Source organism: Meleagris gallopavo, chromosome 2, assembly GCF_000146605.3.
Source record: "Meleagris gallopavo isolate NT-WF06-2002-E0010 breed Aviagen turkey brand Nicholas breeding stock chromosome 2, Turkey_5.1, whole genome shotgun sequence".
Classification (NCBI taxonomy): Eukaryota; Metazoa; Chordata; class Aves; order Galliformes; family Phasianidae; genus Meleagris; species Meleagris gallopavo.
This window is the reverse complement of record NC_015012.2, coordinates 103,313,996-103,340,339: the sequence shown is the minus strand read 5'-3', so window position 1 is coordinate 103,340,339 and position 26,344 is coordinate 103,313,996. Positions and strand designations below refer to the sequence as shown.

At 48.0% G+C, this 26,344-nt stretch overlaps 1 protein-coding gene across 1 annotated transcript in view; it reads left to right on the top strand.

The window, feature by feature from the left end:
• NRBP1 (nuclear receptor binding protein 1) overlaps positions 1-26,275 on the top strand; it is a 26,861-nt gene extending 586 nt beyond the window's left edge. Inside the window, 18 exon segments of the mRNA XM_010708012.2 lie at positions 41-184; positions 186-266; positions 9,194-9,316; positions 9,887-9,988; positions 10,083-10,172; positions 10,663-10,703; positions 12,087-12,181; positions 21,887-21,970; positions 22,229-22,287; positions 22,899-22,997; positions 23,073-23,205; positions 23,344-23,446; positions 23,931-23,981; positions 24,123-24,258; positions 24,343-24,396; positions 24,864-24,927; positions 25,014-25,069; positions 25,248-26,275. Of these exon segments, the coding sequence (XP_010706314.2) occupies positions 56-184; positions 186-266; positions 9,194-9,316; positions 9,887-9,988; positions 10,083-10,172; positions 10,663-10,703; positions 12,087-12,181; positions 21,887-21,970; positions 22,229-22,287; positions 22,899-22,997; positions 23,073-23,205; positions 23,344-23,446; positions 23,931-23,981; positions 24,123-24,258; positions 24,343-24,396; positions 24,864-24,927; positions 25,014-25,069; positions 25,248-25,346 (1,599 nt within the window). The 5' untranslated portion in view covers positions 41-55 and the 3' untranslated portion in view covers positions 25,347-26,275.
• Positions 26,276-26,344: the final 69 nt, after the last annotated feature.

Sequence of the window (26,344 nt, the reverse complement as noted above, 5' to 3'; positions counted from 1 at the left end):
CTCCGAGTGAGGGCCGCCTGACGCCGCGTCCCGCCCGCAGGTGGTGCGACGCAGCATGTCGGAGGGCGAGGCCAAACAGGCGCCGAGCGGCGGCTCCGACCCCAAGCCGGAGTCCGCCTCGTCGGGTCCGGGGATGACCTCGGTGTCCGCGCCCGTGACTTCCGCGGCGCCCCCCGGAGGAGGAGGAGGAGGAGGAAGAGAGCGAGGACGAGTCCGAGATCCTCGAGGAGTCCCCGTGCGGCCGCTGGCAGAAGCGGCGTGAGGAGGTCAGTGCCGGCGTCCGGGCCTCTGCGTTGCGGTGGGGTGGGCGCCGGGCGCTGCCCTTCCCGCAGCTGTTCCTTTGGGGCCGGGAGCGGCCTTTGTGGGCTGTGCGGCGGCCTGAGGTCCGCCTGTAGCGTTGGAGGCCCTTCCGAACGGTTGGTATCGAGGCCGCTGCGTTGACGAAGGGCTCTTCCTGGCGTTTGTTCGCCCGTCTTGTTTCCCAGCTCGGGGAATAACGAAGTGCAGCGATTGCACAGAGCCTGGTGAATGGAGTGGGACCTGCTGCGGAGCTGCCCGGTTGTGCAGACTCATCAGCTACACGTTTGGGTTTGCTTTGAAGCCTTCAATTAGGGTTGGTTCTTGCAGACTTCTGGGCTTGTCTGATTTGCATTCATTTCTCAGTGCGTGTATTGGGACTGTCCTGTATGATGGCATGAGCAGATTAGATCACAGAATGGTTTGGGTTGGAAGGGACCTCAAGGATCATGAAGCTCCAACCCCCTGCCACATGCAGGGCCACCAACCTCCACGTTTAATACCAGGCCAGGCTGCCCAGGGCCCCATCCAACCTGGCCTTGAACACCTCCAGGGATGGGGCATCCACAACCTCTCTGGGCAGCTGTTCCAGCACCTCACCACTCTCATAGGAAAGAACTTAAGATCTAAAGTAAGGAACTGAAGATCTAAATTAAAGAACTAAAGAACTTTCAGAGCTCTTCCCACTTCTCTCTGTGTTTTCCTTATCATCTTGGGGGGCTGCCTCCAGAGATTGGTTTCTGCTTCGTGTTCCTTTAGTGAAACCTGCTGTGGTTGGGCAAGCTGTGTGGTTGAGGAAATCTTACCTTTAGTGCTGCAAGGCGGGTGCTGATGTTGCCTTACTCAGCCAACTTAAAACAAGCACAGAGATGTCTGCGTTAACAGATGCATTCATAGAACAATGCAAACTCCGGTGGTGGTGAAAGAGTCCCTTGTTCTGATGTAAATTTGGAGGTCGGAATAAGGTCAAGGATGCCCTGCACCTCCTTTCCTTTATTTATTTGAAGGCTGTCCTGTATTTGTTAATGTATTCCAACGTGTATTAAGAGTGTGCCTGCAGTGGTGCAGCTGTAAGGGGAGACTTCTATGTAAGACTCTAATTCTGTTCTCTGGAATACATTCCTTATGACAACCTGAAACTATTGTTAGAAGTACTGTTTCCTTCCTCCCCCCCCCCATGATCAGTGCTGACTCAGTGCACCAGAGAGGCTTGGGAATGAATGAATCACAGAATCCCAGAATGGTCTTGGTTGGAAGGGACCTTAAAGACCACCTCATTCCAACCCCTGCCACGGGCAGGAACACCTCATGCTTGGCAATGAAGGCAACCGGTTGGTCTGATTGCAGATCCTCTTTGTTTACTGGATATCTGAGCTTCATTTCAACTTGACAGATATCAAAGTAACAACAGAATGATTGTTGGAGGCCACAAAAGGAATTGTTAGTTGATTTGGGGGAAAACTGAGGCCTCTAATTCTCAGCCCCTCATTGTCGAGGTGGTACTGTTCTCTTGCAGAAATGCTGAGCATTTGTGTGTGTCTGATACAGGCTGCAGTTGTATGTGAGACGTGGCTTAATTAGATCTAAGCTTGCATGACACCTCCAACCTCTGCTTGGATCAACATGAAGTGTGAAATTCCAGAACAACACCTTTAGTTTCTGAACATCCTAGCGTGCCCAAGTGCAGCGCTGTGCTGCAGCAGCATCCCTGTGAGGGCTGTCAGTGGGACAGAGCAGCCAGCTCTGGTTATTCCGGTCTGTGTGCCCATGCAGACAGCTCTTACTCAGTGGCCCTGGGCAGCAGTGTTACTCCACAGGGAAGGAATGCTGTGGCCTCCCCTCCCGCCGTGATGCAATGCTGGTTGGTGATCCCAGCAGTGTGCTCTCTGGGTGCTGCCAGGAGCACAGTAATGTGACAGTACGTGCAGAATGCAGCCTGTATGGCCTCGGTGCAACTTGTGGGCTCCCGGGTCTTCAGCTCTTCACTTCTCAGTTTGAAGCATGGATTTGGAACATTATAACGATGTTTATTTGTTAACATCACACGGGTACCTCCCCTACAAAGACAGGCTGAGGGAGCTGGGCTTGTTCAGCCTGGAGAAAAGAAGGCTGTGGGGTGACCTCATTGCAGCCTTTCAGTACCTAAAGGGAGCCTACAAACAGCAGGGGATTCAACTCTTTGAAAGGGTAGATAACTGCAGGACAAGGGGAAATGGTTTGAAGTTGTGGGAGGGAAGATTTAGGTTGGATGTCAGCTCTTTACAGAGAGAGTGGTGAGGTGCTGAACAGCTGCCCAGAGAGGCTGTGGATGCCCCGTCCATCCCTGGAGGTGTTGAAGGCCAGGTTGGATGGGGCCCTGGGCAGCCTGGGCTGCTCTGAAATGTGGAGGTTGGTGGCCCTGCCTGTGGCAGGGGGTTGGAGCTTTGTGATCCTTGAGGTCCCTTCCAACCCAAGCCATTCTGTCATTCCGTGGTGGGCCTGGGGACACGGGCAGGTCCCCATCGCCGTGCCCTGCTGTGCTGTGTGTGCCTCGGGAGCTGCCTCGAAGCGCCACATGGGCACAGGCGGACCAAGAGGCCTTCAGGGATGTCTCGGTTTCCTACGACGTTCTTCCAACTTCCTCGGAGCCGTTTCTCCCTCCCTTCACTAAAGCTCTCTTCGGGCTCTTCCAGTCCCTCGCGCGTGGAAGGAGCCCCTCCCGGCGGGCCGCGGCCTTCGCAGCCAGGAGCGGTCCCGGAGTGACAGCTCCTCCAGCCAATGGCTCGTGGAGTAGGGGCATTACATCATCTACAGGAGCTCCCATTGGCTTCGTGAGGCCCCGCCCCCTTCGCAGCCGCTTCCGGTTGGCGCCGTTCGGCGTTTCCATTGGCTGTGTGCGGTCCCGCCCCCTGCCCAGCCGCTTCCGGTTGGCGTTGCTCCATATCCCCGCGCTGGGTCGGGCGGTGGGGGCGGTGCGGTCCCGGCGGAGCGGGGCCTTGTGTTCGAGCGGTCAGGCAGAAGTTGTTAGAATACGGGCTGTTCTCCGCTGGAAGCTTTCCCAGATCTCCCGCTATTCATCGTGTCTTTGTTTTATGACAATGGTGAAATCACATGGCAGTGCCGGGTTTGTGTCCGGGGTGAGCACACGAGGCTGTGCTGATGGGGGGCGGTTGGTTCTAGAGACAGGGAGCTTCTCTTCCACACTTAGTGCTATTCCCACCAAAGCTCGGGGAAAACTTTCCAAATGAGGCTTTTGCACGCCACCATGACATCCTAAAGGTGCTGTTATAAGTAGATGGAGAACGCTCATCTTCCTCAGGGAGCACATAATGGAGAATGGTGTGGTCCTGCTGTTATGCACCTTCTGCACTTCCCCTCCTGCAGGCAGCAGCATAGCCGCCTCTGGGCCTCCTTTCCTTCAGACAGACCCCGCTCCTCCCAGCCCTGCTGCCAGCTCTGTGCCCTCCTATAGGCACACTGAGGGTCATAGGATCATAGAATGGCCTGGGTTGAAAAGGACCGCAATGCTCATCTAGTTCCAACCCCCTGCTATGTGCAGGGTACCAACCAGCAGACCAGGCTGCCCAGAGCCACATCCAGCCTGGCCTTGAATGCCTTCAGGGATGGGGCATCCACAGCCTCCTTGGGCAACCTGTTCCAGTGTCTCACCACCCTCTGGGTGAAAAACTTCCTCCTAAGATCTAACCTAAACCCACCCTGTCTCAGTTTAAGACCATTCCCCCTTGTCACTACCCGCCCTTAAGAAGCTTTTTATGTTGTGGAGCTCAGAACTGCATACAATTGTAGAATTGCTTGGGCTGGAAGGGACCTTTTTGATCATCCATTTTCAACTCCTGCTGTGGGGTGGGTGCTCCCTCCAGCTCAGGCTGCCCAGGATCCCATCCGGCCTGACCTTGGGACCATCAGGGATGGAATGGTTAGTGGAGTTGTAGGAGGGAGCAACAGAGGCTGATGGGTTCTCCAAGCTTGTGTTTTTCTTAATTCCTATTATCTTACTGACAAAACCCAAACAAACCCTCTTCTTGCTGCCCCCATGTTACTCTGTGTTTTTCTGTCACTCACATAAATAATCTTTTTTGAGGTTGTCCAAATATCTTCAGAATTATCTGCTGTTTGAACAATGCGTCCTGGATCAGGAGCTTCTTACAGAGATAGACAGTAGGAATGTAGTTAAGGTATATTTTTAGACTACTGCTGCTGGTAGGTGTTAAACCTGAAATGTTAGAGCTTCAACTCAGTACTGTCCCCAAGAGCTATGCAGACCAAGCAAGAAGTATCACAGATACAGCCGGAGGAAGACTTGTGCTCTGCTGCAGCAGAATATTCTTCAGCTTGTCTGTCTGTTGGCATTTTCAGCATGGTTTTAGTGTTGAGCTTGGTAAGTGTATGTTGAGGGAGAGGCTTCTGAGATCCACAAGTTCTTTTCTGCCTTACCCCTGAGGGAGACCTGTTTATAAGTGTCTGCATACAGTGGTTGCTGTGTTGGTTGATTTTTGTTTTTCTGTTTCTAGTATTTTCTGCAGTCAGGTGAGCTGGTTGAACAATGCAGTCTTTCATGGCTTCCTTTACTGCAGTGTGCAGATTAGTTGGGTTGAAGAAATTCCAGGTGGATCTCAGATCACCTGTAAAAGTTGAGAACCAACATTTCAGGCAGTGTAGGTTGTTCCTGTGGGTAGCTATGAGATTAGTGTTTGATTCTTGCTCTTCTTCGTTGTATCTTGTTGCTGAAAGTTAATATAGGCAACAACGGAGTCTTTACTGTCATGGTATTGTTGAGGTTGGAAAAGACCTGTAAGGTCATCCAGCCCAACCATCAGCTCATCACTGCTGTGCCCGTTAGACTGAGTTTCTTTGTACTAGAAAGTGAGGCACCATGCTGAGAAAGGTGGCATTTCAGGTGCTCTGAGCTTTGCCTTTGCTACTGGAGAGAGGAATGGTAGGTGAGATCTTCAAGTTGGGATGAGGAGGGCTGCCAGCTTTTTTCATTGGTTTTGGCAGTGGATCCTTTTTCCAGCTGATTGGGAAAAAAAAAAAAACAACAAACAAATGCCATGCTGTAGTTCTTATGGTTTTACTTGACCATTGGAAACGTTCGTGTTTTGCAGCCCTTTAACACTTCTATTGGCTCGTTTAAGGATGTCCTGGAAGGAGTGAGATATGTTTGAATGAGAACGGGGGCACTGCAGAAAGTAGAGGGAACTGAGTCTTTGTCTGGGGCCTCTTGTCTACAGGGCCATTGTGTTCTTGCTTATTGACTGTAACTGACAGCTGGCAGCTTTCTGAGTGCCTCATCAGCCAGCAGCACCTCTCAGCCTTTATGCTGCCTCAGTGGGGGAGCAGGCACAACCAGAGCAGCTGTCTGCTGCTTTCCCAGCTTTCCTGGGTGGTTAGGAGTGCTAGTTACACTCCAGCTGTCCATGACTAAGGTATAGGGTTTGCTTTGCATTCTTAATAATAAAATGCATTCCATGTAGCTTATTGGCAGCACCAGAGCCTTACTCTGTTCAAATATTTGTGCTACAGGGTGAATAGGGAGCATGCTTGCACAGAAAATAGTAGTTAAAGAAAGAGCTTAGTGATAATCAAGCACAGGACATGCACAGCATTTCATCCTAACCCCTCTTTCCACACTTCTGCTTCCCTCAAACATCTCCCAAGTACTGCACCCAAATTTTCCTCTTCAATGCCCAAATTGCCCATCCCTGACATTCTAAGTCTTATGTTCCTTCATGTAGTGTCTCCACTTGGTTTGAGTTATATTGCTAAAAGTGTTTCTCCTGCTGGATTGCTTAGGTGGATTTGCTGATGGGTGATGACTTCATTGCTCACCTTTCTGTCCACGCAGGGCCTTGGGTTGAGTGTTGCACTCGCCATTGATGAGGTTGTCTGGGTTCTTCCCTCTGTTGTGGTGGCTCTGATCATTGATGTAACTTATATTTTGAATAGCTTGGAATTTATACTCTCCAAATTTGAAATGAATGGTTACAGTTCTGAATTCTGCTGCAGACTTGATTTTGTGTTGGTACAGAACTTAAATACAAAATTGAGCCCCAGGCTGCCATCTCCACCCTTTGAGCCCTACTGTTCAGCCAGTTCTTCACCCAGTGTTCCTGTTCGTCTCACAGTCAGATGGTTTGTGCAAGCTAATACCTCCAGGACAGCCATCAAAAGCCTTGCTGAAATCAAGGGAAACTACACCCATCATTTTCCCTTTGTCCACTGAGCTGGTGGTCTTACCGTGGGAGGATTCGTGAGACAGGAGTTTCTTCTTGTGAATCCACATCGATTGCACCATCCTTTACGTGCCCTTCAGTGGAGCTCAGGTTCATCTCCACGAATTCTCCTGATTACTGAAGTTAAACTAACAGGTCTGTAATTGCCAAGATGTTCTCTTCTGCCCCTCTTGTAAATTGGGGTATTGTTGGCTACTTTCCAGCCTGTGGATCCTCCCAAGACCTTTGATAGATCACTGAGAGGAGTCCTGCTGTGCCACCTGCTACCTCCCTCAGCACTTTCAGGACCAATGGACTTATACAAAAAAGCTCAACTGATGCAACTGGTTCCTTACAATTTGATGTCAATGATTGGAAAGTCCTTGCTCCCCATGTTGCGGTCCTCCAAATTATTGCAGGACTGGGCAACCCAAGGCTTATAATTAATACCAAAGACTGAAGCAAAAGAGACACTTAATGCTTCTTCCTTTCCCTTTTCAGCTAAGCTGGTCTTATGCTACTCATGCTTGACTCAGGATGCAGTGGGGTTGCCTGCCCCTCTGCTTTTGGAAGGTGATTCTGCAGAAGGAACCAGCTCTTGTGGACATCTCAGCCCTCAGAGGCAGATTCACAGGGCACCCTGCCAACCCATTCCCTGAGCAGGTTGGGGTTTGCTCTCTTAAAACCAGTGGTATCAACTCTGCTGTTTTTCACCTTTCCTACCTATAGGGTGAGGAATCCAGGCTCTGGGTCACTGAGCTGTTCAGTGAGAGTTAATGTTAACCCTTCCAAATAACGTGTTGTTAAGAACACAGGGTATTGTGTTTGAGGCAGCCTTGTCCTTTCACCAGCATAGTTCACAAGCACTTGTCTTTGATTTGAGTCATCAAAAGACTGCTGAAAATGGAACGAGTTCAAGTAGTTTTCAGTTCCTTGAACAAATCTTGCAGGGAGAGAACTTCCATCCCCTTCATCCAGTGTTAATGCCCATGCACTCCTTACCCTTGGGAGCAATGCATGAAAGACACCATCTTGGATTTGCCCTTTTTATTTCTGTTTGCTTGGCTAAGTTTGTAGATAAGCTGAGGTTTATGTGCCTGCAGCTGCATCTGTCTACAACGTTATGAACTGCCTCGTTCCTTCTAACTTGTTAAGTTTGCCCTGAGAATTACCCTCAGTGATGTCATATGGGTTTGGTGTCGTGAGTCATAGGTGATGCCCTAAAATGTTGCCTATGAGTCATAGCAATGATTTGCTTTAGATAAGGTGCCCAGAAGTTGCATCAAGTTCCTCTGCCTGCGTTACTGAGGCAGATTCTGAGTAGCTGTCAATACTTGAGGGCTGCAGTAATGAATCCAGTAGTCAGAAGTTCTGTGTAGGCAGTGAATATAACAAAATAAGAGAATATTGAGGAATGTGTGGGCATTTGGTGTTGCAGTCATGGCAGTACTTTGTTGCTGCAATACTAGCTTTGTCTTGACCGGGCTCTTACTTAAGCTGCCTGAAGTAAAAGCCTTTGGGCATTCAACTTTGGTATATTGATTGTAATATGTGTTCTTACCGTCGTGCCTGAGAGTTTTCTCCTGCTAAATACTGAATGGATAAATGTTTTATCCTTACAGTCTTCAATCTTTCATCATTAAAGTTGGAAAAGACCTCCAAGGTCAAGTCTAACTGTGAATCCGTCACCACCATGCCCACTAACCCATGTCACACAAGACCCCAAGTTTTATTTGACAGTGGAACATAACAGGCCTGATGTAGTATTTTAATGTCAGCATCAGTGTGTTCATGCAGAGAAAATCACTTTCTTACAATAAATACAACAAATATTGTATTTATCTGAATATAATGGCAGACTTTTCACTGCTCAGTTATGCAGTTAGTGAGAGGTAGGAGAGGAATGGGATCATTCATGCTAAGCTGCTTCTCTTGTCATCGTTTTCAGCATTACTTCCTGTAGCTCAGGATGTCTTTATGTAATTAGGAACTATATTCTTTATTCCTATCTACACCATGCCATTGCATCACAATTTATGACTCAGTTTACTGAGCAATCTGTATTGTTCCAGCTGCTGGTCATTTATTGCTCATGGATGTCAGCTGTAGTTTGAGAACGTCAAATTGAAATTAGGCCTCTTCTGATTCCCTTGGAAGATCTCCAAAGAAGCCAACCTATATTGATTGGCTGTTAAAGTTGTTGAATTACACCATCAACTTAAAAAGTTTGCACAAAAGCAGGCTTAATACTTTAATGGACTCCTTTCTCTGCTCACAGTTGTTGTGTGTGCATGGTCTGTTGGTGTGTTAGTCCTTCTGATCGTGCATTGTATTAGGAGCTCAAGATCAGCTGATGGATCAGCTCACTAGTTGAAAGTAAATTGGAAATTGGATCATGTATAAGAGGCTGCCAGGAGGAATGGATTTGTGAGGAAGCCTTTGTCTATTGTGAGAAGTTTCCAGCAAATGTTTGATGGTAGATCCCTACTGAGTCTGGAAACAAACCAAAGCTCTGTATTGACTTTCCCCTCAAGGGGAGAGTCAGATCAGCAGATAAGGCAGCTGACGGTGAATTTTTAATTTAAATAAAAATTAATTAACCAAGTTTATAATACTTCAAATGAAGGATGTGAAATGACGATCCAGCCTGCTAACTTGTATCTTTCTCCCTCCTTCCCGTTCAGGTGAATCAGCGCAATGTGCCGGGCATCGACAGTGCCTACCTGGCTATGGATACAGAGGAAGGTGTGGAAGTTGTTTGGAATGAGGTTCAGTTTTCTGAACGGAAGAACTTTAAACTTCAGGAGGTACGTTGACCCAAAATGGTATGGGAAACACCACGGAATCACAGGGTGGTTAAGGTTGGAAGAAATCTCTGGAGGTCACGTGGTTGCACCCCAGTGCTCAAGCAGGGATACCTACAACAGGTTGCCCAGGACCCTGTCAGTGTGGCTTCTGAAGATCTCTGAGGAGGAGCAGTCAACCACCTCTCTTGGCAACCTATTCAAGTGCTCCGTCATCTGTACAGTTAACATATGTTGCATCAGGGTGACGTGCTTTCCATCAGGGTGGAGTTTTAGGCATCGGTTCATGTGGGTCGTTGGCTGGATCAGTAACTCCTCCAGTTTGGAGGGCTGTGCTGCTTAAACGTAGCACGTTCAGCTTAAGTCTGACCACTGCAGAAAATGGAACTGAGTACTGTTGACTTAGTCTTGGTGATCAAACTAGGCAGTATAAGATGAACTCAGATGCTGTTTGTTCTTGGTATAGAAGCTTAAAGTGTATTGCCTCGTTTCTGAGGTCCCAAACCCAAGGAGAAATTAAGGTGTGGGCCAACATGGTCACTAGTGTAACATGGCTTTGTCTTTATGTCACAGGAGAAAGTTAAAGCAGTCTTTGACAACTTAATTCAGTTGGAACATCTGAACATTGTAAAGTTTCACAAATACTGGGCTGACGTGAAGGAGAATAAAGCCAGAGTAAGTGAAACAAGCAACCTGGGTTGGGTTTTCTTGTTCTGTATTCTGTAGGCAACTAGTGAAGCAGAAGATAATGTCTTATACTGCCCCACAGGTAATCTTCATCACTGAATATATGTCTTCAGGGAGCTTGAAACAGTTTCTGAAGAAGACAAAGAAGAACCACAAAACTATGAATGAAAAGGTAAGTGGTTTTTTCTCTATGTATATTTTCACTTAGTGCCTTCAGTTTCCAAAAGGCCTTTCAGCAAAGGTTCCTAATGAGAAATCAGCCACGTGTTATCACCAGCTTTCTATTCTTTTTTGTTACTGTAAGCTAGTTTAGTTGCAGGCATTCTGGGATGTCTTTTCTATGTGGCTTACTTTGTTTCCTTGCACTTCTGCAGCTTTGTTTGAATGGTGTGACAGCTTGTCCTATTTCCACGTGTGCATGCAGGAAAGAGGGAGGTGATCTGTGCAGAAGAGGAGTTGGGAGGGAAGGCATGTGAACATGTAGAAACTAAACAGAGTGTGAGAATACTGATACAGTCTTTACTTCCTACACACCTTCATTGGTTAGGAGCTATCACTGAATGGAGGGTATAATCTTCCATGTGAATGGACTCTGAATCACATAAGTATGGGTTAGTTCTTGTTCTTTGAATGACTTCTGTCCTTCTTGCTCCTGTCTGTAGGCCTGGAAGCGATGGTGTACCCAGATCCTTTCTGCCCTCAGGTATGTGAGTTGCTGATCTCAAGGTCTAGCCTCTGTTTAACTGTAGCATTTCTTGTGCAAGGATAGTAAAAGCTTTAAATATACATGCTGTTAAATGCAAGCAAACTTCACTGAATGGAGCCAGAAGAGCACTTTTGGTCACTCAGCCTGATTCTTATCCCAGTCATACTCTGCAGAGGGTCAACTGCACTTCCTTAGAACAGAGGAGGATCAGAGACATCCCAGAGTCTGTGCAGTCCACAGAATGGCTTAGGCTGGAAAGGCCCTTAAAGCCAGTTCCAAATCCTGCTGTGGGCAGGGTTGCCACCCACTAGATCAGGCTGCCTAGGGCCCCATCCAACTTTGTCAGTTAGGCCAGTACTAAAGCTTCTATGCTAAAGAAACAGGTGCAGTGTAAGTTTTGGATCCCAACAGCTGTGATTGATATGATGGTGAGCGTGCAAGCTAGGCATCAGGGAGCTTTCCCAAGTGTCCAGCTTCATTACCTGGTCCCAAACCATTGTCAAGAAGGTGTTGCAAAGAACTCTTAAAGAAATTAAATTCTATATGAATGAAATGTGAAAAAATTTCTTCAACTTGGCAGCCTGCAGTCCTACAGCCATGCAATCTATTCATAATTATTGTGATGTCATATTGTTAGGAGCATATATGAATCTGTACACATCTCAGTGATGCACATCTGCAGCCATCCTGATGCAATCTGGTTGAATAAAACATGGAGAGGATTTGTTTTGTCTTAAAGAGTCTTCCCTATGTGAGCCAGATTTGGTGTGTGGCTAAAAACAGCCTTGAAAAAAAAATGATAACCCAAGATTCCCCCTCCATGGAGAAAATTCTGTTTTCATGTAGCTAAGTATAGCTGCTGAGGAATATCTGGCATTTTAATAAATGTTTGGGAGCTGACAGTCATGAATTGTGCAGAGTGAAATATGAGACCATCCTCAACTGTACCTGGAGCCCCAGCACTGAAAAGTGCATGGTGGAAAACATGACTGATGGTGTTTGTACAGCACCAGGCACTTTTGTGATGCCCTGTGAAGAAGGGCAGAATAAAACTTTGATCTTTTGGTATAAAAGCTTAACCCTTTTAGCACTCACCTAGCAGTAGTCAGGTAGATAATGCAGATCTGGTATCTTGGATTTTGTAAGAACTGGTCAGAAGAAGCTTGCTTTCTTTCCCCTCTGCCCCCAGTTTTGGAGGTTGTTGTTCTATCCTAGCCTAAATACTGATGGCCATTAGAGAATTGTACCTCCCTGCTATCCTTGGCATGTACCCTTTGCATTCCTGTTCTCTTCTGATGCAGTCCAGGGAAGAGATGAGGGGAGGGATTCTTGCCTCAATCTGGGATTGCTTCCTGACCACTGTTCTTTCTGAATATCCAGCTACCTCCACTCCTGTGACCCTCCAATCATCCATGGCAACCTGACCTGCGACACCATCTTCATTCAGCACAATGGATTGATCAAAATTGGCTCAGGTAAGGCTTTTTGGAGGCACCCCATGCCTATGAGGCAAACTGCTCAATCAGAACAGGGCATCGAACCCTTTCAAGTCCATCTGGCATGATAGGCATGTGTGTACATTCCCCCACCTCTGCATCATTTGGGCCAAGGACTGGCAGTCAAATTCACCCTTGGCTGGACCACCTTTATGCACAGGAAGGGCTGACACTGAGTACAGTTTCTCATGTCTGCCCTCCCCAGTTTTTGATCTCGAGGCACCAATCTCAGAAAAGATGTTGCAGCTTTCAAGTTTTCTCTGTGCATTGTTCTTGGATTCATCAGCTTTGCAATTTTTTTTTTTTTTTCTGGTTAATACACATGGAGCTTGTGTTGGGAAGCACTGAGTGCTGTTTGGAGAGCTGTGTCCACTGAGAGCTGCTTGTACCAACCAGTGTATCAGCTATAGGCACTGGCTCCAGCAAGCTGCTAGTCTTGGCATCCTCACCCAACATCACTTGCTTTAGCTTGGACTTTAGGATGCTAGCTTGCATTGTGCCTGTGTGGCAAAGACATGTCCTGTTCAGGCTTTATTTCAGACCTAAAATGTAGTTTTGCTAGCAGTGCAGTGCATCCTTGCTTACTCATTTTTATTTTATTTTTTCCATTTGTTCCTATTGTGTCTCCAAAAATGCTTGCAGTTCAGATGCATTCTCTGATACCTTGACATACCCTTCCAAGTGACAGCAGCCTGCTGTCTGGCTGCTGTGAGTGCTCTTGACCCTGAGGAGTGGGCACTTGCTGCTATCCTTTAGGCTTTTGTCTGTGTGAATCCTTGGTTTGATGCAGGCAGTGTACAGGAAAGAATGTTGTGCTTTACCTGTCATCTAAAAGTACTCCCTTCATAAGCTGCAGACCTCTGTAACTTTTTCTTTCCATCAAAGAGCTCTTACATTGCCTCTTTGTTACAGAGTTGGGGTCTCTGTTCTCTGATGTGTACTTGTACCCAGGGAGGGTGAGCCAGGGCGGAAAGAGCACTCAGCTATCTGACAGTGAACTGTTTAACATCTTGCTCTTCATGCAGACTGATCTCATTATGGGGTTCACTTTATCTTTTTCTGAAGTTGTCCGGGTAGGAGGTGTTTCCAAGAGTTGCACATATCTCATATCTGATTGCTGCAGACAGCTGGCTCTCTGGCATTAGATTCAGGCCACCTATGGGAAGCCTATTGTAGGTTCTATTTAAGGAGCATGCAGGAGATCCTTCTCTTTCTGCTTGAGTTTGAAAATATTATACAGCTAGAATCTTTCTGACTGGTAGCCAACGCTTTGTTCATAAAAGCAAATCACTTTTACTTGGTATCTGGAGCTGAGGTTTTAGCAGAGGGTAGTTCTGCAGATCACCAAGCATGGTATTCTCAGGAGCACTCTGACTGTCAGCAGTGCCACTCAGAGGCTGTTTAAAAAGGTAGTTCTTCGATTGCAGGTCACACACAGTTGCCTACTCTCTCAATTTCTCAGCTTTGGTTCATGGTGGAAGGAACAGAGGCCGTGGGATTGATGTGCCTCTTTCAAGGAGCTGGGGTTCCCTGTGTGCTGTAGCTGCTGTATCCTCAGCAGGACTCCTGGCTACTCCTCAGGAAGCAAAACCAAGGAATTCAGTCACTACTGGACTAGTAGTAGACTGGGTATAAGGAAAACATTCTTTATAGTCGGGGTTGTGAAGCACTGGCACAGAATCATAAGGGTTAGAAGCAACCACTGGAGGTCATCTAGTGCAACCCTCTCTGTTAAAGCAAGTCCCTGAGAGTAGGCTGCATAGCAAAGTGTGAGCAAACAACCTGCTGTGAGTACTTGGTATAAAAAGCAAGACTAACATATAGATGCAGTACAAATTGGTGGCAGTCTAAACCAGAGCAGGCAAAAAAATGTCCCTCTAAGTTTCAGAAGGTGTAAACAATTCACAGATGGATTATTGTGGAGATAGTAAGCAGGTCCTCCTGAGTGTGCACATCAAGTCTGAAAACAAACTCTTCTTGAAGACAACAGTGCTCTAAGATGCAGTAAAGTCCTTCCATGTGTAGGGTATGGATGTGACTGAAGCATTACCATAACGAGGGCACGAATCTGTGCTTATGGTGAGACTAAGTGGAAAGAGCTTTCTTGAATCAGGGCCATAAGTAGGTGCCTACATTTTGCCCTGTTGCATTACAAAGCGTGGTGAACTTGTGGCATTGTGTAGATGGATCTCCTGAGGTAGATTAGCAAGATATTGGGAACGTTAACACAGCCTGAATGCACCTACTCCCAACACATGCCTCAAAGAGGTGTGGATGGCCCTGCAGACACCTAAGGTCAGGCTGGATGGGGGACTGAGCACCTGGTGGAGCTGTTAGGTGTCCCTTCTCAGTGCAGGGGACTTGGATCAGGTGGCCTTTGAAGGTCCCTTCCAACTCAAATGGTTCTGTGATTTGCTATTTACCAGCAGGCAGATGCTCAGCCACTTGCAGGAAAGCAGGGCTTTGTACCTAACAGCTGTTTGGGAAGACAAATGCCATAGCTCTGAGTGTCTGCTGTGCTCACTTTCCTTGTCTCAGCTTTTATTGCTCAGCATGATGTCATACGGCATGAAATATCCCTTTGGTCACTTGGGATCAGCTGTTCTCACTGTACCCACCTCAACTTCTGAGGTACTCCAGCCACTTGATGATGGGGTAGCAGGAGAGAGAGAAAATGCCTTGTCTCAGTGCTTTTCAGTAATAGCTAAAACACTGGTGTGTTATGGCCTCAAATCCCAGGCACTGAACTGTGTGTGTTACTCTGAAGAAAACCAACTCTGTCCCAGCCCCAGCTGGTATAACTCCACAGCTGTAGACTGCTTTATTCATTCTGTGGTCAGCAATGAAGTGAATTATGTAGGAGAGTTGATCCCTTCTTAAACTTGAGGAAAAATAAATGAGGTGAGCACACGTGGTCCTGTGATCAGAAGACAGTCCTCAAAGTGTTACAGCTACGGTTCCAGCATAGGCTGGAGTTGAAGTTGGAGGTGTTGCAGAATGTATTCCCATTCCTGTACTACACACCAAGCTTCAAAAGTCAGAACTTATGTCATCAGATGCTTGTGACTCTCTACCCCTGCTGGCTCTGCAGTAACCAGGCAGGCTGTTTCCACCTTCAGACCTTAGAGAGTGTTGCTGTGGGATCACTGACAACATTAAGCCCATCTTTTTCGCTTATTTCGCTAATTACTCCTCAGAGCTGGTTGATATCTGAAGAGTTCTGTGTGTACTCATAAGAAGTGGGGCAGTGATCCTTGTGCATTTAAGGGAAACAGTGATTCAGTGCACTATGATCTGCTCTTTAGTGCTGCCTCTGTCCCCAGCACCATTGAAGACTGTGCTTCTGAAAGCTCTCCTTCCTTATGCTTTTAACAAGAGGAAATACCACTGGTTGTGGGCAGAAATCAGGGGCAAGGCAGCTGCTAGGTGAATCCCACAGGATGCTCATCCCTCTGCTAGGAGAAGGAGCACTAGAAGAGTGGTGGCAGCAGGTTGTTGCCTTACGAATGCGTGGTACTTGCTCCTGTAGCACTTTGTTCAGGTGCTGCAGCAGCCCTTCTGTCACTTCCCCCTGCTACATCAGATTGCAGAAGCACGTGTTACTATTAGGACACTGTAGTTCAGGATTAGTCACCTGTGCTGTGTAAGGAGGAAAAAAAAAGATTGATTTCGGGAGTAAAGCACATTGAGTTTTGGGAATAGGGCTGAAATCTTTATGTGCTGGAGTCACCTGGGGAATAAAAAGAGTTGGAAAGAGAGAGGATGTCTTGTACTGCTCAATGCAAAGCTATCAATGAGCCATTTGTTTACAGACTGCTTATTCTCAGCAGCCTGAAGTGTAAGGTTAGTAGAGTTAAGGAGAAAACCTCAAATGAGCAGAGTGTCTTTGAGAGCCTGTGGTGGGGATGGGGAAGACCTTGTCACTGGTGTCCTGGGGATAGGTATGCTTTCTGGGGCTCCCAATACAAGAAAGACAGAGAGCTGTTGGGGGGGGTCCAGAGGAGCCACAAAGATGATCAGGGGGCTGGAGCACCTCCCCTACAAAGACAGGCTGAGGGAGCTGGGCTTGTTCAGCCTACAGAAAAGAAGGCTGTGGGGTGACCTCATTGCAGCCTTTCAGTACCTAAAGGGAGCCTACAAACAGCAGGGGATTCAACTCTTTGAAAGGGTAGATAACTGCAGGACAAGGGGAAATGGTTTCAAGTTGTGGGAGGGAAGATTTAGGTTGGATGTGAGGGCGAAGTTCTTTACAGAGAGAGTGGTGAGGTGCTGGAACAGCTGCCCAGAGAGGCTGTGGATGCCCCGTCCATCCCTGGAGGTGTTGAAGGCCAGGTTGGATGGGGCCCTGGGCAGCCTGGGCTGCTCTGAAATGTGGAGGTTGGTGGCCCTGCATGTGGCAGGGGGTTGGAGCTTCCTGATCCCTGAGGTCCCTTCCAACCCAAGCCATTCTTTTTTGATTCTTTCTTGAGTTGTGGTCAGATGAAAATATTCCTTGTGAGATGCATTGCTTTCTGTGCACTCTCCCATGGGATCCACATGAAGGACCGTATTGCATCTGTGCAAACCTTGCTAGCCAAGCCGTTGGGCCTGTGAGGGGAGCACACTGCAGGGTGTTTCACTGCAACAGGTCAAAAGCATTGAGTGGCAGGGAACAAGTGTGTGCTTGGGCAGGATGTCTGCTGCTACTTTTTGCTCGTGTTAATGGTGCTGAGCCATTCTCTTATCACTGGGAGTGTAAGAGCCAGTAAGAGGTGAACAGGGACAGGAGAGCACCCGCAGAAACGACAGAACTTCCAACTTCTTTACCTCAGCTATGATTTCCTACTTGACAGAAGCTGTGTTTTGCAATGACTCTGACCTAGCTGTCTGTAGCAATGTGAAGTGCTTGCTGTTTCATCAACTCATTGACTTCTATCTTGTTTTACTCCCCGCTCACGGGCTGCTCTGTTACCAACAGTCTTTCATAGGATATTTGCTAATGGTGAGCAAACTTCTCCACTCCTGTGATGTGACTGCCACTCTATATGTAACGTACATGACTTGTGTGTGTGTATATATATATTTATATATGTGTGTATATATGTATATATATATTTGTACTACACACGCGTGCACACACGTTATACTTTATTGATAGTGTTCCCTTGCTATAAGGCTGACTTGTAAAACTGTTTGGCTTAGGTGTCTCCTACTTTGAGACCATGTGCTTTGTTCCTCTCACCCTGAGCCTTACAGAGAGGGAGCACTGCCCCTTGTGAAGTCTCCTGGTTGTTAGTTCTCTTCCTCTCCTCGTTCTTAGCTGCTAGTCCATGGACCCTAGTGCATGCTGGCTCCTGCATGGGATGCATTTTTCTGAGCTCTCCTGGCTGAACTTGCCACCAACATTAGGCTGTTTCCTGCTACTGCTCTGCTAGACTTGGCTGAGCACCCAACCTGGGCTAGCCTTTGCTTTGTGCTTGGATATCCAAATGCTTGCTTGTAGTTCTAACTCCTTAGCTGTTTTGTTTTTAAGACAAATGTTTCACTGAGATGCCTGGCTCCTGGTGGCCAGAGATCTGCCACCCAAACGAGCCCTTGGTTGTGACATGAGGTTCCCTACTGGTTTCCTCAGAGAGAGCTCTGATTCTTGGAGAAACCTGGGCGTGTGAGGAGGGCGTTGGGTTGCAGAGACTAAAGGAAGATTTGGGTGCTGAAATTTATAACCCCATTAAATAGATATTTGTAGTTAAATTCAAAGTAAGTATTCTTTTTTTGCCATCAGGGTTGTTAGAACTTGTTTCTGCTGAATGGTTGGGAGCATATCGACCATCAGTCAGCAGTGGTGGAAATGGAAGGCCTGTCAAATAGGCTTCTGTGTTTTATAGTCAGTCAGGTCTTTGTTGACCCATCTTAGTATGGGAACAACAGTTGCACATAGCTTCTTTTTGGAGCTCTTTGAAAGCACGTGGAAAATAAGTATTTTAGAAAAGTCCATCCACTTGTTCAGATGAAATGCTAATAAGCTTTTAAGTACCTGCTTCAGAGCCTGCATGCAGGCAGGTAGCAGTCAAGTATTCATCTTTCAGACCTTCCTTATCAGTTCTGTGCCTACTGTTCTGCATTTTCTATTCTGCCAGCTTTCACTTTCAACCTCCGTTAACTGGATACAGTCAGCCATGGCAGTTTAATGAATGCTTTTTACCCAAGAGCTGGATGATACTTGCAGCATCCATGCGGTGACACTCTTGCAGTAAAGAAGGCCAGTGGTATCCTGGGCTGCATGAAGAGAACTGCCACCAGCAGGTCGAGGGATGCCATCATTCCCATCTGCTCTGGATTGTGTCCTCCCTAATAAAAACACATTTGTCATCTTAGTGTACCACTGAAGTGAAAGGTGAAGTGCAGTCTTCTGTAGCCTGGTAGCTTTTTGCAGCAGTGAAGGAGAAGGTAACACGTTCTGATTCCCATCCTGGCCCTATCACCATCCCTTATAGTTGCAAACATGCTCTTGTGTTCAGCTGAAGATTTTGAGTCCCTGTGATGCAGTGTGACAAAGGTAAGGTTGCATCCTCTGACACTGGGTTGCTTGGCAAGCCTGTACCTAATCTGAAAGGTTGGTAGTTGGTCCTTCTGGATATCATCTTGGGTTCTTTTGCTTCCTAAGCCTGCTGCAATCTGGAGTGCTGGGTACTTGAGCACTTTGCTGGAATAGTGGGGTAACATTCCTGCTTCAGGGGATACTTAGATGTATGCAGCTGACATCTGGGTGATTCAGTTCCTCCTCCAACCCCTGTATTTTTGAAAGGGAAAGGGAAAGGAAGGGCAGCTGAGCAGATTCTTCCCAAGATGCAAGAAGGAAGGGCTGAATGCAGGACAAGTGGGTGTGAACTATATGTGTGGCCAGAAGAAAATGTCTTCTGCAGCATGTAGTGCTTGAAAAGGCAGGTCACTGTGAGACTGGGCATCTGCTACAGCTTGACATTGGTGACAGCTGGGAAGTAATACCACCAAGTGAGTTGTTGGCTGGAACTCCTTATGACTGGCTTTCTGATGAGCTGTCTGTGAAGAGGTGTTCACAGCAACTTACCCTTGAGGGTCTGACAAGTCTAGCAAGCTCTGTGTGTCCCTGTAGTAATGCATATTATTCCATTTTTCTCGTCAGATTGATCTCAGCTTGCCGAAGACAAGTTGCTTGTTCTACTTTCTACTGCACTCGATGTCTCTTCTTATCACCTGCTCTTCACGGGCACCATATTTAGCTGAATCCTTCTCTAAAATCAATTTTCTGCTTCGCTGATTCCCTGCCACACTGATTAGTTGTGTGTGGCACTGTCTTACAGTCTGTCCTTTGCTGCCTTCCCCTTCTTTGTGACTGAGAAAGGCACACTCATTGCTGTGATCTGACTTTCAGTTTTGACTTTCATTGTTTGGCTTCCTTAATGTGATTTTTCCCTAGCCATCATGCACCTGATTCTTGACATAATTAAGTCATCACTTTATATGGCAGTGGATGGCAGTAGAAATGATGTGGAAATCATTCCTAAGAGCTTGTATCAGAGGTATCTTGAAGTCTGTACCCTTATCTTCTGTGGCTATGGATGTTTTATGCAGGTGAAGCTCTTCTCAAGCATTCTCATCTGTGCTGAGTTGCTTATATACCAAGGTGGTGGTCATGCAATAATGACTAGACTAGAGGAAACCCAGAGCTTGTTGCCCCAGCTTCTGAAATACTGTCACAAGCTGTATTAACAGACAGCCACTACCTTTTTTTCCCCCCCTAAACTTTACTGTATTGACCTATGGAATCGTGGTTCCTGGGAATACCTCTTGTACTGTGGGGCTTCAGGACATGGTTTAGTGGTGGGTTTGTGGTGTTCTGTGGACGGTTGGACTTGAGGATCTCGAAGGTCTCTTCCAACCTGAGTGATTGTGTGATTATTGGTACAGGTTGAGCTCCACTGAAACTTGCTTTTCTCATATGAGAGTGCCTGCATTACATCACTGGTTAAGTTTTATGGTGTTAATGCCTTTTTTGGTGACTGATCCCTGCCTCTTCCTCCCTCTTATCTATGGCCTGGGAACAAGGGATGATGGCTGGGTGGATGACTGTCCCTTTCCACCCAGGCAAGAGAAACAGGAAAATGAAGCTAATCTGAGGATTGTTTAGAAGAATGCTCTGCACGTGGCTGATTCTGCTCCACTTTTGGCAGGGAGGTGTTCCCTGGGTTAGTAACGCACCAGAATTTCTTGTCTGAGGCCATAGGTTCAATGCTTGATGGCTTGTCTGCTTGATGGAAGTGGGATTGTTCAGTTTGGAGGAAGGGAGGCTGAGAGGAGACCTCACTGCTCAGTGATGACCTGAAAGAAGGTTGCAACAAGGAGGTGGTGGTCTCTTTTTCTCAGCTGACAAGTGTTAGGACATGAAGTGGCCTCAGGTTGTGCCAGGAAAGGTTTAGGTTGTGCATTGGGACTCAGGAGTTGACTTGAGATGACCTGAGTGATTCTATGTACTGAATTCCTTCAACTCTGTCACAGAATCATAGGGGTTGGAGGAGATTTCTGGGGGTCAAATCCAACCCCCTGCTAAAACAGGTTCCTTACAGTAGGGTTGTATGAAAACTGAGACAAAGTAAGAGCTCTTCTATACAGAGCATGGTAGGGGTCACTGAGATGCTCTGACTTGGTTACAGCCTGAGCCTCAGGGGAATCCCAGAATCTCCCTGGCACTGCCAGTCTGACTTGGTGGAAGACTTTTATTCTTCACTCCAGGTTTTCACAGCACTCAGCTGGCTGTGTCTCTACAGCAATATCACGTTTCTGACTGCAGTTAGAGGATTTTGGCCAAGGATGTGGATGCCCCATCCCTGGAGGCATTCAAGGCCAGGCTGGATGTGGCTCTGGGCAGCCTGGGCTGCTGGTTGGTGACCCTGCACACAGCAGGGGGTTGGAACTGGATGAGCATTGTGGTCCTTTTCAACCCAGGCCATTCTGTGATTCATTCAGTGACTGGGCTAATTGCAGGGACAGGTAGGTCAGTAGTGTAACATACAGAAGTCCAGAGCTCATCATTTGGGAGTTAAAGAGGATCTGGGCTCTGTGGCCCTGCTCATCTTGAGCAGTGTTGTTGGGAAAATACAGAGCAGGTTTTAAAAGGAAGACCAAGAATTTAACTCGCTTTTCTTAGTCCTGTGAAGCTGGTACCTGTTGGTGTCTGTAAAACAGAGCAAGCAAAAAACTGTAAGCAAAAATGAGGGTCCATTCTTGTGTTCTGCTCCTCTTTCTTGTTGCTGGGAGTTACTCCCTCCCTTCCTTCACCTCTGAGTGGTTTGTACTCGAGGCCATGCAGGGGCTGGCTGCTGGAGTCCTGTGCTGTCAGGGTGGTCAGGTCTCATTCAGCAGCTCTGCATGACTTTCCTCTTGAGGAACCTTGGCTCTGGTGTCCTGCTGATTTGTGGAAGGGTCAGCTAGGAAAAGCTGCCTCATAGACCCGTTCTTTTCCTGGTGCTCTGAGGTAGTGACTGTAACTGCAGTGATCCTGGCTGTTCGTAGGGCTTCTGTTACAGCTGGGTTGCTTGCAACAAATACTCCAAATCTCATTTGAGTGAGGTCCTTTCAGGGCTTGCATTTCAACAGGGCGTTCCTTAGGACGTGTCTGGGGATGGGCTGAGATTTCCTGCATCCTAAGCATTCGTTACTTTCTTCTAGTGGCACCAGACACAATAAACAACCACGTGAAGACGTGTCGAGAGGAGCAGAAGAACCTGCACTTCTTTGCTCCGGAATATGGAGGTATGGTGTGCCATTCACTGCTTGACCTGTCTCCCTGAGCCTCCCAGGCTGTTGTGCACCTTGTTTTCAGCTGCAGTCTTAGGAGTGATGTCCCTTTATCAGTTTCTGTGTTATTTGCCAGTTTAATTGTTCCAACTCCTTTTGCCTTCTGATAGCAAGCAGGGGGAGAAGGCTGCAGGTTGTCATAGCTTGATACAGAGGTTGTCCTGCTGCTGGGTGCAGAAAGAGGCTGACAGCAGCGTTGTTTCTGTGTTACAGAAGTTGCCAATGTTACCACTGCCGTGGATATTTATTCCTTTGGGATGTGTGCCCTGGAGGTGAGTTGGGAATACTCTGATTATGAGACGAGGAGAAGAAATTCAAGGGAAGGACATGGCTGTTTGGAGTTGCTGTGGTTATGGGTGTGTTAGTTGGGTAACAGGAGCTTTTTATTCTGTGAGACGAAGGCGCTTTGCCTTGCTGAATCTTCAGACATCCTCTGGAATCTTCTGCCACACTTTCCCTATTGGAAACTTGTGGATGTGTTGGCTGGAGCGAGTTCTGGATGGCACTGTGTGTTTGCTTTTCTGCTTGTAGAACAGAGCTACTCCTGCAGCCAGGAGGGCACTGCCAGGTTCTGGCAGCGATTCACTTACTGCTTCATTAGAGGATGGGAATTGTCAAGCAGAACTACAGGCCAATGGACCATGAAATTCAAAATAGAGAGACTAACTGTCTGAGGAGGTGCTGGCATAGTTTTAAGGACCTCTTGGCAATCTGTCAAGGTGCCAAGGAACCAAGCTATCATAATGGAACAGTTATTCTCTCTGCCTCAGCAAACCGTCACCTTAAATAACACCAATCAACTTGGTTGTTAGAATCTCACACTTGCCAGCAGTGATCTTAATCACTTCTTAGTGAAGTCCAACGTGATGCTTTGTGCTTGCAGATGGCAGTGCTGGAAATACAGGGTAATGGAGAGTCATCTTACGTGCCCCAGGAGGCCATTAACAGTGCCATCCAGCTGCTGGAGGACCCCTTGCAGAGGGTGAGTGCAGAGCGGTCAGCACCCACGTGGACCTGTGGGCCTTGTGCATGGTCTCATACCGTCTCTGTTCTGTAGGAGTTCATTCAGAAGTGTCTAGAACAGGACCCAGGCAAACGTCCTACAGCCCGGGAGCTCCTTTTTCATCAGGCATTGTTTGAGGTGCCATCGCTAAAGCTGCTTGCTGCTCACTGCATCGTTGGGCATCAGCGTGAGTACGGGGTCCCAGGGTGCCGTGTTGTGTTACGTAAAGCTTTGCTGAGTCACCACTGCAACTCTCTAGGTTTTTTCTTCTTAGCATGGAAAAGAAATGCAGTTGTTCAGGTCTAACTTTTCTGGTTTTTAATAGATATGATTCCTGAAAACGCTTTAGAAGAAATGACCAAAAACCTTGACATGAGTGCAGTGTTGGCAGAGATCAACCATGCGGATAGGGAAGGAGTCAAAATGATGTGAGTACCCCTTGGTGTGCTCAGAGGGGTCTGCACTGGGCAGTGGGTGAGTGCTGGAGGATCTCTTGCTGCTACCTGCCCAGTGGGAGAAGAACTTGTACGGACTCCACGCAGCTGAGATCTGCCTCCCTCCCAAACTGATGGGAGGAAAATGGGAGGGCACACTGTTGCTGGAGCAATCCGTTAGTAAAATCTGGCCAGAACAATTAGGGGAAGCAATTTCCAAATAATTATTTGCACTGGACAGCTCTCTAAAGGGAAGTGCTGCCTGTTTCTGCCACCATTAAAATGTTGCCTTGCTGTTAGCTTCTGTGAGCTGCTGTAGGAAGAGTGGAGTACATCTCACTTTGACTGTACTTACCCTGCCTGCTTATGTAGCTGCAATCTGGGATATGGGGATTTGAAACTGCATCCAGATACACTTGAGTGGATGTTAATATGGTTCTGTTAATGGTTTCTCACTGCAATACTTCTTTCCCTCCAGATTCTCACAGTCTCCAGCACTGGAGCTGGACAAGTTCCTGGAGGATGTAAGGTAATAGAGATCATTTCTTGGTGTCTTTGTTTGATTTTTGGAATTGCATGTGTTTGTTTTTAAGTACCTCTTTAACTGTGTGTGAGACTGGAGTGATTTTTTTTTAGGAGAGGCGTAACCTCAGATCTGGATTCTTTCTAGGAATGGTATCTACCCACTCACAGCTTTTGGGATGCCACGACCTCAGCAGCCCCAGCAGGTAGTGGTGAAGTCTCCCATTGCTCCACCATCGGTAAAAACCCCAACTCCAGAACCAGCAGAGGTGGAAACCCGCAAGGTGAGACGTGGCACCTCCACTCCTCCCCAGTCAGCTGTGCTGTGAGCAGCAGTGGCTCACGGGGTGTCTCTGCTTCTCTTTCAGGTGGTGCTGATGCAGTGCAACATTGAGTCAGTAGAGGAGGGAGTGAAGCACCACGTACGGTCCCACCTTCTGGCTGAGTGTTCTGTGTGTGTGTGGGGGGGATGCTGAGCATCACTGCTGATGTGCTGCTGGGGTCTGGTGTGATGTGCTGCTGCCAGAGCTGCAGTCCTTGGGGCACAAAGCTGGATTGAGGCCCAGCTTGAGTTGGAAGGGTCCCTTAAAGGTCACGTAGTCTTGTGATGAACAGTGACATCTACAGCCTGTGCCTATAGATGGCCTGCTTATCCTGCAGATAAAGCCTTAGGGCATTACTTCCACATGGTTGTGCTGCTGGCAAGGGTTGGGAATAATGGAACTGGGTGTGTGTTTTCCTCTTGGACACCAGTGGAGCTCTGCAGGGGAGAGGGTGATTCCTATCCCGGTGGGGGTCTGGGGGAACATTCCTAGCTGTGCTGGCTGCTGCCTGTACTGTGGCAGCCTGTAAAATTGCACACGCTCACAAGAGCTTCTCTACCCTGCAGTTAACACTGCTGCTGAAACTGGAAGACAAGTTGAATCGACACTTGAGTTGTGACCTGCAGCCCAGTAAGTGCCTCTCCTCCCGTACTCTCGTGCACTGGAGTCAGCGGTGCAGTCTGGACATGGGATTTACACACTTCCCTGTGTTGCAGATGATAATATCCAGGAACTGGCAGCTGAATTGGTCCAGCTTGGATTCATCAGTGAGGTGAGCAGCCTCGAGTCTCGAGCAGGGATGCAGCTCTGCATTCCTTTCTCAGGCTTTATTGTCCTTGTCTGCCTGGGAAGGTAGGAGAAGTAGCACATGTTCCTGCCCATGTACTCGGGCAGGTTTTAAGCAAGCTTTTGGCTTCGCACCACCCCTCACTCTGACTTGTTCCCCCCAGGCTGACCAGAGCAGACTTACCTGTTTACTTGAAGAGGCATTCAGCAAGTTCTACTACACCCGGAACGGAGCTCTGACGGCAGTGACGGTGTCATCGTAGCATCCCTTGGCTCCAGGGCGGCCGGTGCAGCTTTGTTGCCTGTGACCCCTTCTGTGTCTGTCCATCACCGTAGGGCATCAGCAAGCCCCCAGCTGCAGTGCTTGGAAGCTCATCCTGCATGTGCTGTGGCTGGGCCCAGCAACAATCCTCCCTGCCCGCCTATTAAAGGGGACTTTGTGCATCAGTATTATTTCCAGCCCTGTTTTTGTTGGGATTTTGCCAGGTGGTGCTGGGGAGCCAGGTCCTGGCTCGGGGTGTTCTGTAGCCCCGTTCATGTGCATGGAATTTGTTCTGTTTGGATTGTACAAAGTGTCTTTTTGCACAGCACAGAAATGGTTTTTTCGTTTTCTTTTTTTTCTTTTTTTTTTCTTTTTTTTAATTTAAAGGTAAGCAGAGGGGAGCCCTTAAGCCCTGTTCCCTCTCTGTATCCCCCAACTCTGCAACCGCCTGTGGCAGCAGTCACGAGCCTCGTCCCTGGGCAGAGGGATCCAGCACCAGCCTGGCCCTTCGCCTCTCCGCTCCCCTTCGGCTGCACTTTGTTTACTCGTTTTGCACAGCCCCGCAGCTCTGCACATCGGCCTGTGCTGCAGGTGCAGGGCTGCAGCGTGTGCTCCCCTGGGCTGTGTCCCCTGCTGCAGCATCCTGGAGCCGAGCTTGGCCCTCCTGCCCTGCTGCTGCGTGCTGCTGCGGGCCCCGTGTGCGCTCCGGGCTTCTGGCAGGCAGCCTGGAGCCCCGTGGTGGTGTTGGCCTGGGCTGTGCTGGGCGGCCGGGTGCTCCAGCGCTCAGCTCCCTCTGCATCTCCTTTCTATCTGAAGGTGCTCGGAGGGGCTGAGCCCACAGCCCTGCATGCGTCTTTGGGGCTGAACGCGGCGCTGCTCCCGCATCTCATTTCTATCATTTCCTATTTTTAATAAACTGTTTTGTAAATACCCGAGTGCTGCCTCTTTCCGGGCCTGGGAGGAGTGGGGCTCCGCCTCGGGGCGGCTCCGGCGGCGGGC